At 45.2% G+C, this 18,951-nt stretch overlaps 1 protein-coding gene across 1 annotated transcript in view; it reads left to right on the top strand.

The window, feature by feature from the left end:
- The window catches only part of ZC3H7B (zinc finger CCCH-type containing 7B), a 65,268-nt gene extending 58,826 nt beyond the window's left edge, over positions 1-6,442 (top strand). The window contains 2 exon segments of the mRNA XM_025208924.1: positions 1,169-1,332; positions 2,200-6,442. Of these exon segments, the coding sequence (XP_025064709.1) occupies positions 1,169-1,332; positions 2,200-2,392 (357 nt within the window). The 3' untranslated portion in view covers positions 2,393-6,442.
- Positions 6,443-18,951: the final 12,509 nt, after the last annotated feature.

Here is an 18,951-nt window from a genome sequence, read left to right as displayed (position 1 = left end):
GGGGAAACCCTATTTAATTGTTCAGCAACTTTCCTCTGGCCAGTCATAAGGAGTATGGTCCATTGGCTCAAACCAGAGAATGTAGTTTGGTCCCCTTTGACCAGCAGCTGCTGTTCCTAGCACTGATGCACAAGAATGGTGGGGATGACAGGAGAGTGGTGATGGGGAAAAGACTAGAGGTGTACCAGTATATTGGTCCATATTGTATTGGCACCAATAAAAAGAAAAATGATGTTATTGGCAGCCGGCTTTTTTTGGCTGATGTGGCTGATAATGTCACTGATAAATGCTGCGTGCATGCACGCAGGCATAGCACGCACACAGCCAGGAATGAGGCCCCCGTGGCGAGGGAGGGAATGGGGCTGGGGCTGGGGCTGGAGCAGGGGCAGATGCTGTCCAGGTGGGGCATAGCATGGGACTTGGCAGTGGGTGGCTCATCCAGGAGGTGCGGGGGGCAGTGCAGCTCCTGCTGCTGTTGCACATACCCCCAGGGGAGGCATGGGAGGCTTGTGCCCCCTGGATTTGTGCGTGAGGCAAGGGCAGGCTGCTCACTGCAGGCTGAGGCTGGCAGGGGCAGGACAGGCAGCAACGGCGCTGGGAGGGGGGGCTACAGCAAATTTGGGGGTTGCTGTAACCCACCCTGTAGTTCCCCCTCCCAGTGCTGTCCCCTCCTGCCCTGAGCTCAGCCCCCACACTGGGAAGAGGCCAATGCAGCCCCCAGCCCCAGCCTGCAGTGGGCAGCCTGTCCTTGCCCTGCACACAAATCTGGGGGGCACATGCCTCCCATGTCTTCCCCAGGGCTGTGTGCAGTGGTGGGAGCTGCCCTGCCGAGATGAGCTGCCCACTCTGTCTTGTGCCCCGCCACACCCTGGCTGGGTAGCATCTGCCCCAGCCCCACTCCCTCCCTCGCTGTGGGGGCCTCAGTCTGCCCCCCACACCCCTTCCCCCAACACAGCCAAATGCTGCTCTTCAAGCTGTGGGGCTGCATATCAGCAGTCAGATCAGTATCAGTCCATATGGCTGGTTAATAATCAGCTGTTGATATCAACTGAAAAAAATCTTTATTGGTGCACCCTTAGAGGAGGCATCCTTTTCTTTACACTCCCAGTTCAGGGATGGTCAGGGTGTATGGTGCTAATGGGCCACTCCACCTTTCTGTGCTGTTTAGATGGGTTACCACTGCTGGCTGTGCGGAAAGAACAGTAACAGCAAGAAGCAATGGCAACAGCACATCCAGTCAGAGAAGCACAAGGAAAAGGTTTTCACCTCTGATAATGACTCCAGCTGCTGGAACTACCGCTTCCCCATGGGTGAATTCCGGCTCTGTGAAAGGTATGGAGCATGCAACACTTCCCCTGGGGAGGGGAGAGGAGAGCAGACCTGGATGGGGCACTCTGCTCTGAATAGGAAGCCCCAAAGGATGTCAGCACATGGGAACTGGGGTGAGAACTTAATGGAAACATCCTTGGTAACAAGTCTTGTAGGAGTGCCTTGGTATTGAGCTCATATCCCCCCCACGAGTGACGCACTGCAGAATTCAAAGGCAGAAGTAATACTTCACCACGCTCACAACGGCAGCTTAGGCCATGGGAAAGGAAAGAAACCTTTAGCCCTACTGCTCTGCCATGCTGACTGCAGTGACGTTAGTTCTCACAAGCTAAGCAGACTCTGATTGGGTCGTTGCTGGGATGAGAGAGACCTTCAGAAAAACCCAGGTTCCATATTAAATGGTTTTAGTCTCATTTATCTGCACTTCTCTCTGAATCAGTGTCTTAAAATGTTTGGAGGAGACAATATGGTGCTGGAAGTGCCATTTCAGGTGTAACAACTGGGGCCTTGGCTACTTGTGCCTGTTTGAAGTCCCCACAGCACTTTTCTCAAGAGTGCCAGTGCTGGTTTATAAATGCGAGCCAAGTACCAATGTATATGATTTCCTTCTGCTGAACAGAATCCCCTCCTATGCTCCATTGAATACAGTTACTTCACTTCTTGTGCTTGTGCACCATTATACAGTCTCCACTATCCCTCCAGAGGTGACAACATTTCTGCTGTGTGAAAATGGATCTATTTAAGGAGATGGTTGCAAAGGCTTTCAGAGTATAGCAGTTTTTAAAGGTGCTACAGCAGTCAAGTAATCTGTTTAAGTCCTGCTCCTTTAAACACATGAAATCCAGTGAGCTGTTGTTCTTCTCTTGGCAGGTTCCAGAAGACCAAGACCTGCCCTGACGGGGACAAGTGCCGCTACGCTCATGGCCAGGATGAGCTGAACGAGTGGCTAGATCGGAGGGAGGTACTGAAACAGAAACTGGCCAAAGCCCGCAAAGACATGCTGCTTTGCCCCAGGGATGATGACTTCGGCAAATACAACTTCCTATTGAGGGATGACGTATAGTGAAGAGATGGGGAACCCATTGACTGGAGAAACACAGAGGCAGGTTTTCAAAGGGTGGCTGTGGCAAAGAGTTCAAGATACGTGTCTCATAAAGAGAACTTTTTTTTTCATTTTGTTTTAAGATTACCAAGGTGATTTATTGGTGAATGAAATCACAGACTGATTCATCTTTGGCCAGCGAATGCCATGCTCATAACATTTGTTTTCTGTCTTTCTTATTTTAATTCTCTTTCCCCATCCTTTTTTTTAAATTTTTATTTAAAGGAACAAATGCTGTCCCCAGTGGGGCATGAGAGAGAGAGAGAATCATGTTGTTAAGATTCCCCTGTCCTCAGATTCCAAACTTGGCTGCCTTGTTTTATGGGACATCACAACATAATGAATACAAATATGGAGGAAAAGCCAAGCAAGGGGTCAGGGTTCTTGGAACAAGCATGCCTGTAAAGTTACATATGCCCCTTATTCTCAGTATCATGAGTTAGCTTCCAACTGTCTCCTTTGACTGGCATGCAAATGTGGAAGAACTGTACCAAAACAGCTGTAGTAGAGACTCGGATAAGAATTGCCTTAAAGTCCATTTGGCTTAAAACATCTGGACTGAGCTCCTACTCCTGGGTGATGGTGAAGGAACAAAATTAGATCCTTAGTCTTCCCCAGAGACACGCCTGACAGCTGAAGAGCGTAATGGGTGTCTCACTCCCTAGTTGACTTGTGTCTGGGAAGTACTTTTGGCAGTTTGAAAGCAGTCATAGGTGATTGTTTCCCATTGTGATTGATTGTAGCCAAAGAGAGAATGGGTAATGGATTGTTTGATGTCTTTTTCATGAACCGAAAAAATATCAGATGTTTCTTAAACTGGTATGACTGCGCACACAAGATCAGCCAGAGAAGGGAAAGTAACTGTTTTTTTGCCCTTTGGCTATGGAAAGTCAGTTAGCTTCTCCCCTCAGGGGGGGTTACCTCTTTAAATGGTGTAACCTAATTAATTGCTTGGGTACTAGTCCTGTCTGTAAAGACTGAAGGCTCTGTCAAAAGAAGCAGGCCAAAAGTCAATTAAGTGGACATTATTTAGTACAGGCCCAAAGTTTAGGGTGTTACTTAGTGTTTTAGCGAAACAATATGATTATAAGTGATTTCATGGGTTCTGTGACATTTGGAGCTAGCACTGTTCTCTGATATATATTGTGGCTACTGAGAGGGGATCCATGAGTGGGGCTAAAGCATGCTGTACTTCTCCAAGGAAGGGCATGGCCTCATGTCTTTCATACAGGGATGCATTAAGGAAAAGGCTGCAAGGGGCTGTAGTGTCTGCTGTGTCACTTGTATGCTGGCCTCTTTAGAATAGTGGTGAGGACTTGATGAAGTTCACATCTCTGATACTGGTATGATATAAATTATGTTAGAAAGTTAATCAAGCTCAAATGGAGGAACCTAGTTTGCTGACAGATAAGCATGAACTGTAGTGCAGAGTAATCCCTCCTACGTAACTCCCCTGGGTCAGGATCTCAGTATTTATAATGGCAGTGGTGAGCTTCTGACAGAATGGGGATATACCAGTAGACTGATGCTTTGCTGGTGGCCAACTTGGTGCCTTGCCCTATTCCATCTGGACCTGGTGAGTGGGTGTATCAGTATCTGCATGGTTTGTACTGAGCTTCCCTGTCCATCACTTTCTTCAGTCTACACATGCATGTGATGCATCTAGACAGCAGCATTGGTTCCAGAGCGCTCTGCCTCTACCTTCTTGAGAGAAATGTCTTGTTCTTTACAGTGTCTTACAGGATTATTATACCAGTGAGAAGTCAGAGCCCTGTCTGGTGTGGTATCTGCGCTGCATGGATAATAAGTAAAACATGGCTGTACATTGCATGGTGCTGGGTGCCATTTTCATTACACCTTCCTTCCCACTCTAGTAACACTTGTGTCTGTGGCTGAGAGAGATCACGTAGATGTAAATACATGGGAAATATTGAATTGGCAGCTGGCATCTTTATAAACTCTTGTAGAGGCAGCTAGCTCAGCTCTTCCATAGTGGTTGCAGTACCAGAAATGGGAACAAGGAGACCTAGATTCTGGTCTTTCCATTCTCCCTCTGCTACTCACTGGTCCTGGAGAAGCTGCTAGCCCTCATTTTTCTTACTTGTAAAACTGAGGTAATGCTTTACCAGGTATGAGACCTAATTTGCTAATGCCTGCACAATGCTGCGAGATCCTTGCATGTCAGGGCACTGGAAGTGCATAGCCTGTTTAGGATGAGTGCTTTATGATAGAGCTTGGAGAAGAGGGAATCCTTTCACCATTGCTGCCCACTCCTCCCCCCCACCAGAGTGAAGGGAGCTGGGGAGCTCCTGCCTCTAGTGCTCGCTCACCCCTGCCCCATGGTCCCATGGGGCATTGCAGTTTTTTGGGTGGGTGGGCAGACACTGTATTTCTTCTCATCTTTTTCTAGCTGGCCTATCCTTGCCTTCCCAATGTGTGTTCAGCAGCCACACCACCCACAGGATTTACCAAAACCAGAGAAGTGGGCATCAGTCCGCAGGATTGTACCCTGTTTTAGGCAATGGGGAAATTAATTAGCATTGGGGAATGCTGGTAAGCATTTTTGTTAAAACCAAATCTGCATTTATAGTGTAACTCTAGTGTTCGCTGTGCCATGATTTAAGATAAGATGATCATTTATTTAGATTATGGAGGGGAATGATAAACAACTCCCCATCTCTTTAATCAGAAAATAACTGCTCTGCACACTCTCCTCTCCAAACTGATAGTGTTCCCGGGGTCTGTTATGAAGGGGGCAAAGGGAGGAAGTGTGGTGGGGGGGACGTGGTCACAGGTGCTGCATTGAGTATCTATTTTTGTTTTCCCTGATATGATAACCTGATATGTGGTGTTGCAGTATTTTGTCACCAGACTTGTTTTAGTGTGTATATATGTGACCCACCCCTGTGAAAGCATATATACACAGGTATTAAATATATCGCTCTATATAATATTATATATGTGTGTGGTATCAAAGGAATTTTTAATGAGGGTAATGGAAAAGGACTCGGGCCAAGAAACGTAGCATCTCCTATTTAAGTGTAATTGCCTTTGTTTTGGAAGGGGGCACATAAAAAAGGAAGGGAGGGTTTAATATAGACAGGTATAAAGTTCTGGATAGAACAGGTTTCTTTTATACCTCTGAAAACCCTCTGGTGATATTCTGACAATCCCATCTCTGTGAAAGAGTATTGAAGTGCTTAACTAGTGAGTGAACTATCAAGGGCAAGAGGCTCCATATTTGAACCCTCATTTTATTTTCCTTACAGCTCTTTTTAAAAGTTCATGGGATCTTTGGGTATGTAAATTCATCCTGCCAAAAATACTCGGCACTGGCAGCACAACAATTAACCTGTAGGCCTCCACGGTGTCATTGCATTGCTTTTGGAACACACTCAACCAAGCACTCATGAAAGACCTTGCAATAACAGGCTAGCCTCTCCGTTTATGTGGTGTGGGAGCTAAGAGGAGAATTTTCACCAAGGAAACCGCTTTGAGGGGTGTTAACAAAAGAGCTTTTTTTTTAAATAAATAAAGAAAAAAGGATAAGGAAAAAAAATATATCCCTTAAGTACACAGTATTTGATTTAAATCAGTTTGTTAAATACTAAAGGATTTAGTGAAAATCCTTTGGGTCAAGGGAGGGATTGATGTGAAGCTGGTGTCAGAGTTAACCAGACCTTTAAAGAAAAATCATATATTTAGATCGTATGAAATCATGCGTCAAAAATGTATGGGCCCTTAGCATGTAAAAGGGAAAGATAGCAAGGGGATGCTTCATTTCTAAGCTGGATAGTAATGAGTTAGAGTCCTTTAAATTGTCTTTGTATTAATATAATTCAAGAATACCACGCTTTACTATTAAAAAGAAAACCTTAGTATCTTTCAAAAGATCTAGTACCAGGATAATAATGTAGACGTTTTAACAACATTTTTGTTTTGTTCTTAATAAAAACAAACAAACTTGCTTCTTTTAGCCTTTGTAATAGAAAATAAAAGTGTGCACTTTAAATCCTCTCCTGATGGTTTGTTGGGACAGTGTTTTCCTACGAGGTGCAGAAAAGCATTATTTGGGCTTCAGGGCATCTTGGATGAAGTAATACTGTGGGGAGTATGGGGTGTGAAAGTCAAAGGGGGTGTTCCTGTGCCAAGGGACTGAAGGGCACCTGGTACCCTTTGGTATAATATGGAGCTTTCTCATTGCAAATGTGCATGTGTGTCATATGACACATTACAGGTCTCTGCTGGATATGCCAGTCTTTGTTATGAAAGCAGTCCATTCAGGAGATACAATTTTAGTCCTCATTCTGAGTCTACGCAAGGTTTGTGATCCCATTCTACATTGATGTGTCTCCTAATTATGGGGCAACTGGGATTTGAAGCTGCTGATTGCCAGCTGGTTGTAACCCTATTCCAAGAGTTCTTCTGCTGTGTGTGCTGCTTTGTGCAATTAGGTTAAATGGTTCCCTCCCCACCCAGGTTTCTGTGTAAAACAACCTCCCAAAATGCATTGCATCATGAAAAAATCCCCACAGGCCTCTGCAGCTAGGTACTGGAAGCTCAGGCAGTACCAAGTACTTGCCCAGATTTTCATTTAATAGGAATACTATATCCACTGGGGCATCACAGGGAACTTAAAGGACATCTGATACTAGTGAAAATAGATGTCCTAATTATCTAGATGCAAATCCATCTGAGATTCCCCTTGTTTATAATGCAAATATCAGAGATGTAGCAAAGAGAGTCGTAGGGAGGCATTTGGCTCCTACTGTGATGGGGGCTCTATAAATACCCATATATTGCCTGGAGTTGTGGGATCAACAGATTATGAGCTCTCCATGGGTTCAAGATTACAAAAAGGAGCCTGGTTACAAATTGCAGAACAGCTTTGTGTAGAGGGCACAGGCAGAGGATGATCTACTGACAGGATGCCAGGCTAAATTAAGCTGGCAGTGCAAAACCGTAAAGAGAAAACAATCTAATGCTGTTTTCAAATGTCTATCAAGATATTGCATGTAAAATTTGTGAGATGGTTGTGTTACAGCATGATCAAGGTGCCCTTTGATAACTTCTGTAAGCACCCTCTATGCAGGTAACATGCCTTTGCCTGGAACATTGAGTGTGTCTCCACCATTTGTGAAAAAGCTGTAAAAGTACAAAAGGCAATAGAGTAAGATGGAAGGAGCAGAAGGCAAGACATGAGGAGAAAAACTGATGGAGCTAAGTATTTATGGTCAAGAAAGGAGAATCATCTTCAGGGACATGCGCCCCAACTGAAAACACCTTCAAGGTAAAATGACCACTGAAGTTCACTGAAGGAATGCTGAAGCTTGAAGACAAGGAGCAATGAATGGCTTGAACAAGTTAAAGTGAAAACAAACATTTAACAGTGAGAGAGAATGAGCCATGAATTGTTCTCACCACCAGTGAAGGAGGCTCCAGGGTTGCACAGCAAGCTAGATAACATGCTAATTTGATGGAGGAAGAACTGAGAAAAGCAGTGGAAGAGATTGTACTGGATGAACTGAACAGAATGTCAGAGAAATGGGAGGTGCACCCTCAGTAGGCTAACCAGGAGCAGGTAATGTTTCAAGAAAAAGACCTTTAATGAAGTTGCATTTTAATCTCACAATCTGAGTATTCCATGCCTGCCTAACATGAGTTTTCAAACTGATTCATTGATTGATCACATCAGTCTTTCCACATTTATAGAGTATCACTGTCAAACAATAATGCAACATGAAGAGGTAAATATCATTGTGGTGAATCATAGTTATTATTGTGGCAGTGCCAAAAAGCCAACTCAGTATGGAGCTGCATTTTGTGAGGTACTGTACAACCCCAGCAACAGATGGTCCCTGCCCCAAAGGGATTACAGCCTAAGCAGACCAGATAGACACAGAGCAGAGCACACAAGCAGAGTGAATGATGTGATGGCAGCACACACGGTGGGACCACAGATGTGGGGTTGGTGTAGTCAGGCGGGTATAGGTAAGTAATAGGAAGGAAGGGAACGACAGACACGAGGCAGGGGAGAAGACAGACACTAAGAGGCAGGTGTGATATAGACTTAAAATGAAGAAACTAGGCAGGAGAGGGTACCCATCAGCGTGGGGCAGAAAAAGTTTTTGGGCAGCTTGAAAGTCCTTTAAGGCTTTGCAGCTGATTCTACCAGCCAGTTTCTAGGCAGCACATCTTCAGATGGCACCCACTGCTTGGCACTCCTTGGTCTCCCGTCAGGAGCACCACTTCGTTCTACATGCATCCAAAATGTGGATGCCTCTTCTGCACAGTTTGGGATCCAGTGAGGTGCTTAGATGACCATGGCTGAGCCCCATGGCTAGGGACAGACATTACACACAAACCAGTTTGAGTGATCAGAAACTGGTTTAAACCTATAACAGAACAGATATTCAGTGGACATAAATCAATTTGAAAATGACTGAAACTGGTTTGAGATGAACCTGGTTGAATGTAGTATCAGACTTAACTGACTTGGGTCAAACCAGTTTATGCAATGTCTGTCCAAGACCCCTTGCTGGTTTAAGTTAAACCAGGCTCCCCCAGTATCCCGGCATGCTCTCTGGGCTGAGCGGGGCTCTCTGCTCCACAGCAGAGCTGGCCCCTCCCCTCTGCTCCCTAGCTGCAGCTCCCACAGACTGCAGGCATCTGCCTGGCTTCCCCCTGTGCTCCCCCTCCACCACCACCACCACTCCCTGCTAAGCAGGAGTGTCCTGCCAGGGCCTCGCCAAGCCTCCCCCACACCACAGTTCAGCACTGAAATAGAAGGGAGGGCTGCTCTAGTGCTCCCCAGATTTTAGCCTGAGCCACTGCAGGCATGTGCCTGCATTTCTGGGATGTCTGTGTGGTTACAAACCAGTTTGGACTAGCCAGGTTAGACTAACCTGCAAAGATTGAATCAATTCAGGCTCAGGCTTTTGGAATGTCTGTCCCTAGCCCATCTAACCCTTCCTTGCCAGGGCAGCAATCATTACTATGACTGCTTCTGACTGATCCCTTGGGCTGTCACCTCTGCAATTCTGTATATGGGATGCTGCACTCCAAGCTTTAAGATTCTCTAATTGCCTTAAGAACTACAGGCTCTAAAATGAGACCCAAGCCACAGACTTTTCATGCTCAGAGAAGAAGTGTTTATTCTTGCAGGAGTCCTGGATAAATCTCTCTTATTCCTAAAGCAATTCCTTTGGTCTACAGTGACAGTTCTGGTGCCTAGAAGGAGGGGCAGGGTTGCTTGTTGCTGCAGCTGCTTATCAACTAACACCCTGCCCTGGTACTCCTTTGGCAACAGGCCTAGAAAAGTAGAGATGGGTAGCACCAGTTGAATAGGGAGTGTGATGGCTTCAGTGTTCATAAGCCAAACATGAATGGGAGAACCTGCAAGGGAACTCGAGGTGCTGTAGGAAGTGGTGTGAGTGACTCATGCCGACATGTTGCCTCTGAGTCTGTGCAGAATTGACATTTCAGAATGACAGCGCAGGCTTCTGCCATCTCTCCTCAGAGACCTAAAAGAAGCAGAGGCCCTGACTGTTCTGGATCATCCAAAGATGTTTTTTCATAACAATACGAGTGTCGGCCTCATCCAAGTTCCGGCCTGGGTAATTGTTTTCTTCTGACCTAAATTCCTCCTGGTAGCTTCAGTTGGACATAGTGTTCTTTGCTTCCTGTTCTGATCTGCTGTTCAGTTTTGCTGTGTGGTATATAATCCCACAGGCAGCTACATTTCAGTGATGGGTGAGTAGTACAGTCTGTACATTGCTTTGGGATACAAGGGGTAAAAGAGGTGGCTGAGAGATGTCAGTATTAATTACAGAGCTGGTCTTAGCTATTTTTTAAAGAATCATAGAAAAATAGAGCTGGGAGGAATCTCGAGAGATCTGGTCTAGTCCAAACCTTGGGTCAAGGCAGAATCAACCTGTCTCAGTCAGCTGAGGCAAATGTTCATCTAACCCAGTGTTTGCCAAACTTTTGGCACCTGGGGCACTTTTTTCTGGATTAAAATTGGGAGCATGCTTTTCGGATTTCGCAGCACCCCAGTTGAAAATCACTGAGATTAGATCCAATTCAGAAAAGATACGGAGGGGGGCCTTGAGGCTAAAAAAAAGTTGAGAATCACTGACCTAGCTGGTACCACTTAAGGGCAGTAGGAGCAGGACCTCACCCTGCTGTGCCTTGCTCTTTCCAATGTCTGTCCCCTGCTGACCTCTGGTTTGTACCTCAGGGGAGAAGAACAGTCCCTGCTACCAAGGCTCCTCCTGCAAGGTCTCACATACCCATGATCACCCCCATGGCCCCTAGAGCATGGAAGGAGTGACGTGGATGAGCCAGGTTGCAAAGTTCAGCTCTGTCTGCTTTTACTTGCCCACTTGCAGTCAACTGCACTGCTGGGAGCATGAGGGGGTCAGGCACAAGGGCTGCTAGGGGCTGGGGAATGGGTAAAGGAGGGAATCAATAGCAATGGTAGTCTCCAGAGGAGCAGCTGCAGGCACTGCGGGAGTAGCTGGGGCAGGCATAGGGTCCTGGATGGGAGACTAGAGCATTTACCCCTAATGGGATCTCACAGCACATGTCTATCCCTGTGCCATGGCACACTGTTTGGGAATCAGTGGTCTAACCCAGTGATTCTCAACCAGGGAATTTTTCAAGGGTGCTGCGGGATGTCATGCGATGTTAGCACTGTTAGGTGTGTGCACATAATTCACATGATAAACCCAGAGATTTCAAATAGGAATCCATAGTGTAGAAACTTTCTGAGTTGTGGTCTTTCTGAGTTCTTTGCAACAGAAGATCACCTCTAATATTTTTCTGTAGTCAAAAAATGAGCAAAACCAAAAAAAATGGCATTTTCCAAAGGGTGCCTTGAGTCTAACAAAGTTGAGAACAACTGGCCTAACCTGCCCTTTCAAACTTCCCATAACGGTGATTTCACAACTTTTCTAGGTAAAACTGCAGATCACAGTGGAACTGCACTGCATAATTTGTAGTCTACAGGATTCAAACCTGTACAATGATTTTTTTTTTTTAGTACAACACCCTACCTTCCTGGTTACAACTACCTGATATAAAAGAGGCATGAGGACCTACACAGAAGAGCTTCAGTTGCTTTATTGGCCACCTCAGTCAGAAGTGCTGATCCTTCTGTGATTTCAACTACTTTCCTTTCTTCCATCACTCTCCTATGTTAATTTGACTCCTAACAGGGATGCTGGAAGCAAGGGACTCTTTGTGAGACTGTGTCTGGCATTTTCCAAATCTGGTTCTATTTTGGCTACCACATGTTTCATAACGAGAGAAAGGCACAGCTGCAGCTCTAGGTCTGCCTGCCTTTTCCTCCTGGGGAAAAGATGCTCCTGGTGATTCCAGGAATGATTCTCATGTTAGGTCCCTGCCTACCATCTTAATTTTCCAGGGAGCAGCAGCCTGCAAAGGATAGGCTTGGGTAAGCAAAGGTATGGGGGACCCACCTGCAATGAGAGTTGTCCAAGGGGACACATTTTTACATTGGCAAGCTAATAAGCTTCTGGCATGACCTGTGTGAGGAATGTCTTCTGCCTCGGGCTAGAAATGCAAGTGATTCTGTTCGCTTAGCCCATTTCACTTGCTTGTTCAATACAGGGCCCCAGTAATAGACCCTGCTTGTCATTGATATGTGGGGCAGAAGGAAGGGGCCAAAGCATTGCTGCTAGGACTCATTAACATTGTGAAAAAGAACTGAAGTGCACACAAGCAATGGGGAATAAGATGGCAGAAAAAACCATGGGAATGTCAAATGGAGGGCTGTATGGTCACAGCCCACACTGATTCCCCATCCATGGGCTATACACAAGTTCCTGCTTGGAGTACTGATCATAGCAATGCCAGTCTGAAGTCACAGAGATATTGGCCATGGAGATACCTAGCCAGAGCAGCTGAAAAACCCTGCTCTGACCACTGCACTTGGCTGTGGGCTGCTGTCAGACAGCTGGGGAAGAATTTCTCAAGCTGGTGTTAAGCAGGGTTGAAGGGGCTGAAATTCTGTTCCTACAGGTGAGACCAAAACCCAATGCTTTCCCCACTTCAAGGAAGAGAGTGCTTTATCCTATCCCTATGGCTTCCACAACAAACAGCCTGCCCTCCCCTCCCTATCACCCTGCCTGGGGGAGCTGAGCTGAAACTGAACACCCTGCTGTGATGTGCCTAGTGATCAAAGAAAAGGATTAAGGAGAAATGTTCAGCCTGCTGTTGACATGAGGCACACCTCCCTGGCTCCCACCAGCAGCCTGTATCTGGGGATTAACTCTAATTCTTCCTCCCTCCCTCCCCACCTTTCCTCTCCTGTAGGAGCTGTGACAGGAACACTCTGATCAATCAGGCTGACCTTTTCTGATTAAGCTGAGGGGAAGGAGGCCTTTCAACAACCAACTGGGTTAGATTTTTTAATTGTCCTGCTGCAAGGAGTCAGATGGATGTCCATAGCAATCAAATTCTCCACCCTTAAAACAGGATTTTCATGCGTAATTCCCTTATATACTACCCCCTTGCGACATACCAACCCAAGAAATAAGGAGGGAGTTTGGTGTAAGCCCTTGTTGAGCACTAACACTGCGAGTGGTAGCAGTTTTGCAATGTAGGAATGTACCTGATTGTGATGGCCTCTTTAAGACTACTTCAACAGTGAAAAGAAATAAATAAGCAGTCCAGGAGTTGGTAGTCTAGAAGCCAGTTAGCTCCAGGACTAATAGATCAAAGGGCTGAAAGATTATGTCCCCTGGAGAAAAGAACAGCTGAAAAAACTGTGGGAGTCAGGAGCATAGCCTGGCAAGGAGAGTTTGTACTTGCAGGATTGCTACAGTATGCCATTTGGTAAAGACTTTATAAACAGAGTGCCAAACGGGGCAAACCCAGTTCAGATACTTTGGTTCTGTCAAGAATTGTGGGAGAGGACTGAACCCTGATACAGTACTTATATAAACTAGACTTAAATTGATCAACTCTTTTCACAGTCACTGAATTGAGTCTCTAGCGTTGTAACAATAGAAAATCTCCCTCTTCCATTCTTGGCCCCCTGAGCCATCCAGTTGCTGCTTTGCTGCATAATTATTTTTTTTTAATAATTGTGTCCCCATTTATTTGAATTACACACCCAACAGCCTAGCCTGTGGTGATACATTATAATTGTTCACAAAGGGCAAAAGATCTAACCAATTAATTTAATGCAATGGATAGTCATCGGCTGGGGACTGATTCAAAATGAGCGGAAAGATACTGGAAAGCAACTCAAGGAAGGCCACTGAACCTCAGTTCTGTTTGGCAGCTGCCCCAGTAGGCTTAGTACAATCCTTTGCAGCTCTACTGATGCAGTTGAATCCCAGACTTCCACTTGCTCTGGTATCACAGACCTGGGTTCCCAAGAGGTGGTGCAAATGCCTTTCACTTATAACCACCATCCCTGGAGGTGTGGATAATGCCCTTCTGGAATGGGGAAGTAGATATGTTGTCCCCAAAGGACAGTGAGTTCGTGCCTGGTGCGCTTGTGCCAATAAACACACGGGGGTGAAGGATCCAACTTAAACTTTATTTCTGCGCAGAAAGTGGTGCTTGGCAATCGTTCGCAAAGCAAGCACCCCCACCCCAGTGGGTGTCTGCCTTATATAGCTACGTAATAGGTTAAACTTGCTGATGTGATGAAATGTGTAGCAAGCCCAGCAAGTAACCCCCCTTCCAGCTCCCCCCCAAGTAACTCCCCTTCCAGCTCCAGAACTTTGTTGATACAATACAGCTTTTCCTCTAGCGAGGCCAGCAATTAAACAACTAAGCAACAAGCGATCTCCCCCAGCCTAAACAACCTACTCTATGCCCTTGGTTAGATAAAATACTTTTTTAGAACACAAAGCTGTTCCTGAAGTAGAAAATGCATAGTAAAAGTTCAGGGGATCTCTGCTGGACATGGCTTCCAGACCTACTTCTGTCCCTAGGGGTTTAGCCAGGTGCCCCTGAAACAAGGGGTGCTTATCAGATATGCAGCAGACATTCCTTTTCAAAGGTGATAGTGAAATGTAAGTCATTAGCAGAGAAGGTGTGAAAATCTGGCTCCTGTCAAAAGCTACAAAAATTCCTCAAAATAAGTCCAAATTATTTATGGAATAAATAGGTAAATCTCCTGCTTGGTGACTGATTTCAGTTGATTATTTAGTACAATAGGGGGTTTAAGACTAAATACCAAAAAATCTAAATGATTGACGTAGAAAGGTTAATGTCTAGTCGCCAATAAATTGTTTCTTGATATGATGGGAAATAAGTGCCAGGGAATGAAGTGCCAGATTTTTATAACCACAAGGGTTGGAGCCTTCCTAAAGTCCGCTAGGAATCCTTTTGCAACAGAAGTGACACTAAAGCCTTGTGAGACATGACTACACCATTCAATAGAAGATGGTTCTGCTGCCAAAATTAATTGTCTCAACTGAACAAAAAAACCCCATCTATTTATAACATTTCTATTCTAGGAGACAAACTGCACTCAATAAGCAGAGAACTTCACTTACTCCCCATTGAGTCTGAGGTATAATAATAAAGAATGCTGAGGGTTGAGCAAAATATAATTGAAATGGGTGAGTTTAGCCATAACCCTTTATTTAAGATAGCTGTAGGACACAAGCTCCTCTATGAAAAAATACTGATTTTCTGACCAAAACATAGGCCTCTGCCACTGCCCAAGGCCTCTCAAGAATTTGAATGATGCGTATAGAAGGGCTCTACTGGATATTGTTTTGAGTGGAGGCATATATGTAAGAGGAGCAAGCGAATGGAAGGAGCAGAAAGCTCACTACAGCAGTGCTCCTAGTATGACCCTGAGAAAAAGATGAGAGCACTGTTTGGGCTAACAGCTTAGTGGCAGACAGGAACTTGGAGCTGTGCCCAAGGAAATCATCTCCTGTTGTTTGACTCCTGTGTTGTGAGGAACCAGAACTCTGCATGTTCTTTGTAAATAGAGAGGTTTTCTTCAAAGATACCTGACTTCACCGTGTCCTCTCTTAACCAAAACAACCCCTCCACTCCCCCAAACTTTGATTTACTGTTCAGATCAAGAAGGGTACTGATGATGTTAATGATAGTGGCATCGAGGGTGCTCAGTGATATGCTTTAAGCAATAACAATTTATGATAAAACTCTATAGGAAAATACTCTCTCAATGTGAAATTATTTTAAAGCAAACCACTAAATTGTTGGATCTGCTACTAGCAAAAGGATCGGTTCCATGAAGAGCTGGGGTTTGAAGGAAGGAATATGGGCCTACCATTAATTGTTATTAAAACACATAACTGGAGTGGAAAAAATGTGAAAAATGCAGAGAGCTGTACTGAAACAGATGCCAGGAGAACCATATTCTTAGGAACCCAGTGTAACAAAGCCACTATCTCATGCAGACCTAATGCAAGCATGAGAGTACGACCAGCAAGCAGCAGGGTATGTGTGCAATCAGATATGCATATAGCAGGCCAAAATTTAGCAAAATGGTTGTGAAGGTAGCCCAAACCTGCACCATGTAGGGCTTTAAGATCTAGGAGTGGTAACTCAATCTTTATTCACATAAAGAATGCAGGGCTGGTATAATATGATCATGGTTGCTCAAACCTGTGAGCAAACATGCTGCTAGGAGATTAACAAGTTGTGAATGCTGAAGTCTTACTGAGAGCTACATTTAAATTTAATTACAACATAAATGTTTACACAAGCCTGTAAATCACTGTAGGATAAATAAGGGTATATATAGCTAGTCCAAACTGGGCACCTTGGTGCCATGGCTAATACATGGCTGTTTCAGATGAGACAATGTTTACTTAAACTATCTTCACTAACCCCCATCACATCCCCTCACAAGTAAGGACCCAAAAGAAGAGACAAGCTCCTTGTTATTATGATGCTACCCCCTGGAAGGATTTGTTTCCCAAGGTTTTGAAATCAAGTAAGCCCTGTTACATCATAATGTATTATGTATTATAGAAGCATGTTTCCAGGACAGAGACAACATTTTCTGGGTCTATGGGACAAGAGAAATGTATAATTTTAGCAAGACATCTGAGAGATATAGTGGACACAAGAAATGATCTATTTGATCTCAGTTGAATAGCACCCATCATTTCGTCCATCACTACCAAATGGTAAGACACTCGTGCTGGCAATTTCACACCCTCATAAATTCCCTCATTTGCTGCAGCAAAAATCCACAGTCAATAGTTCTACAAATTACTGACAAGCAGATTATGCCACAGATAACTAGGGATGTTCAGTCAAAATGTCCCTGATAAGAGCAGTATCACCTTCCGAGAGGTCACAGCCTAGCATGTAATTAGGATGTCACAGGTGTCAGACTGCATGTACAACTGAAATAGCACCCCCCCTCCATTACCATCTTAGAAAGGAGCTACCTGTGATTTGGTCATAACTGAACTGATAACCATCCTGGAGTCAACAGGAGGAGAATGAGAAGGACAGATCGTTGCATATCGAGGCACAGTGGGTGCCAGTCCACATTATGCAGACATGGACAGAGCCTCACAATAATGAATGGCTCTACAACCAATCCACCTACCTCAACCAACCAAGATGGACAAGGTTTGAAACTAGATGGTAGGTGTGAGAGAAGAACACCGGCCTTCTCCTTGAGAGAGTATGTCTCTTTTCTGCCCTATACTGCAGAATGAGTGGAGACTTAAGAGCTTTCTCACTCTACAAGAAGGACCTGCTGACAGGTCGGTCTCCACCAGGGAGAACTGATTCTCCTCCCCTGGGATTAAAGTAGCAAGAATCTTTTGAACGATAAGGAATCCTCTGAGGCCTATCACTTTACCATAGCTTTTGGCAGAAGAGGTACACTGTAAAGACTGGTACTTGTAGGCAGTGGTGTATTTGCCAGCCTGTGTGTGAGTTGATTGTTATCACCGGTTGGCTATTGTTTTTTGATTTAAAGGAAAGTGCTGAGGGCTTAATGTTATTGAATCTAAACACTGCGCCAAAAACAACTAATTTGAGATTTTTTTCAAAACTTATTAGGGACTTTAGCCCTAATTAATTCGAAAATCTCAGCCATACAGCCCAGGATAGGCATGTTCCCCCATTCTTTCTAGTTTAAATATATCTAACCTGTTTATTGTGATACTGAAAAGAAACACAGTATTCTTGGAGGGGCAGAAAAAAGATTATCAGTTTTAAAACTCTGGACCCTGTCCCAGCAAAATACTTAAACCAATGAAACCCAGAACCTGGTTCCAACGCCAAATTGGCTTTTCAGCTTGTCACCTACAGCTTTCATGGGAAATGTTATGAGGGTTTTTGTTTGCTTGCTTTTTCTTTTTGCTGCATGCATTGGCTGCGTTCTCCATGCAACACCTACATAATCTCTCTCTCTCAATCTGTACAAGTACCGTCCTGTTTCCTTTTGAACTGAAGCATGTTTATCACAGTGCACCTAAGGCTGTGAATGCTGTCATGGCTTTTTTGGTTAACACTTGACTGCTCATGCCATTCTTGAGCCAGTCCTGAATGCCAGGGGTTTTTGCACATGCATATATTTCAAGGTGTGAGTGGTCCCACTCACTTCAGTAGAGCTACTTTTCTGTGCTTAAATTAAGTATGATGTAACTCGCTTTGCTGGCTTGGGTCCACTTTCTGGGAACCCCAAGTGACAAAGGCTGTTGATTGGCCCATGCTTATGAAATATTTAATTAGTACTAATTTAAATGCACATATTTGAAATGACGACAGAGGAGTGCAGGGGGATATATTTAAAAAACGGTGAAAGTAAAGGCCGTTCTGTTTGCCCCATGCAGCTGCAGAAACACGATTCTGAAAGGTTCAGGAGAGAGAAACCACTTGAAGACAGCCAGATCTGTTCCCCCAGAGCCAGGTGACATCAGAGGAAGGACTTTAGTCACTGAAGTGGGAAACATTTATGCTCATGCTGAACTTCCCACAGAGGAAGTCAACAAGCCCTTCACAACCCCTGAAGACCCCCACTCCCTTCATCACCCAGGATGGCATCTGTTCATTTTGTTGTTTCTGGATCAGCTTTTGCCGTGGCTTTGCAGACGAATGCTCCTTATTTTATTATGTTCTATTTTTTAGGCAAAGATCGATAATAGTGAGATTTTTGAAGGGGAACCCCAGTGCCTTGCGCTGTTCCCAGTATTAACCGTGGCAGGGCAGCGTGGCAGGGCTGCCGCTGTGTCCAGGGAGTATGCCTGAGGGGAGGTAATAAACAGTATGGAGAGATGTCCGAGAGAGGGGGCTCCCTTTGGGCCTGGCAGCCAATGGGGCACGGTACAGCGCGAACCCGGGACAGGCCCCGAGGCTCTGCGCGAGCAGTGGCGGGAAAGGCGCGCAGACACCTCAGGAATTGGAACGTTAGGTAACCAGCCCCGTTCTCTGCCCCCTGATTGGCCGCGGCGCGCCCTCGCCGCCTATCCTGGCGGGCAGCCCAGCCCGGGGCGCCCGCGGGGCGGCTCCACCATTGGCTGGCGCGGGGC

Source organism: Alligator sinensis, unplaced genomic scaffold (genome assembly GCF_000455745.1).
Source record: "Alligator sinensis unplaced genomic scaffold, ASM45574v1 scaffold215_1, whole genome shotgun sequence".
Classification (NCBI taxonomy): domain Eukaryota; kingdom Metazoa; phylum Chordata; order Crocodylia; family Alligatoridae; genus Alligator; species Alligator sinensis.
The sequence above is the reverse complement of the archived record's forward strand: the minus strand, read 5'-3'. Positions and strand labels throughout refer to the sequence as shown.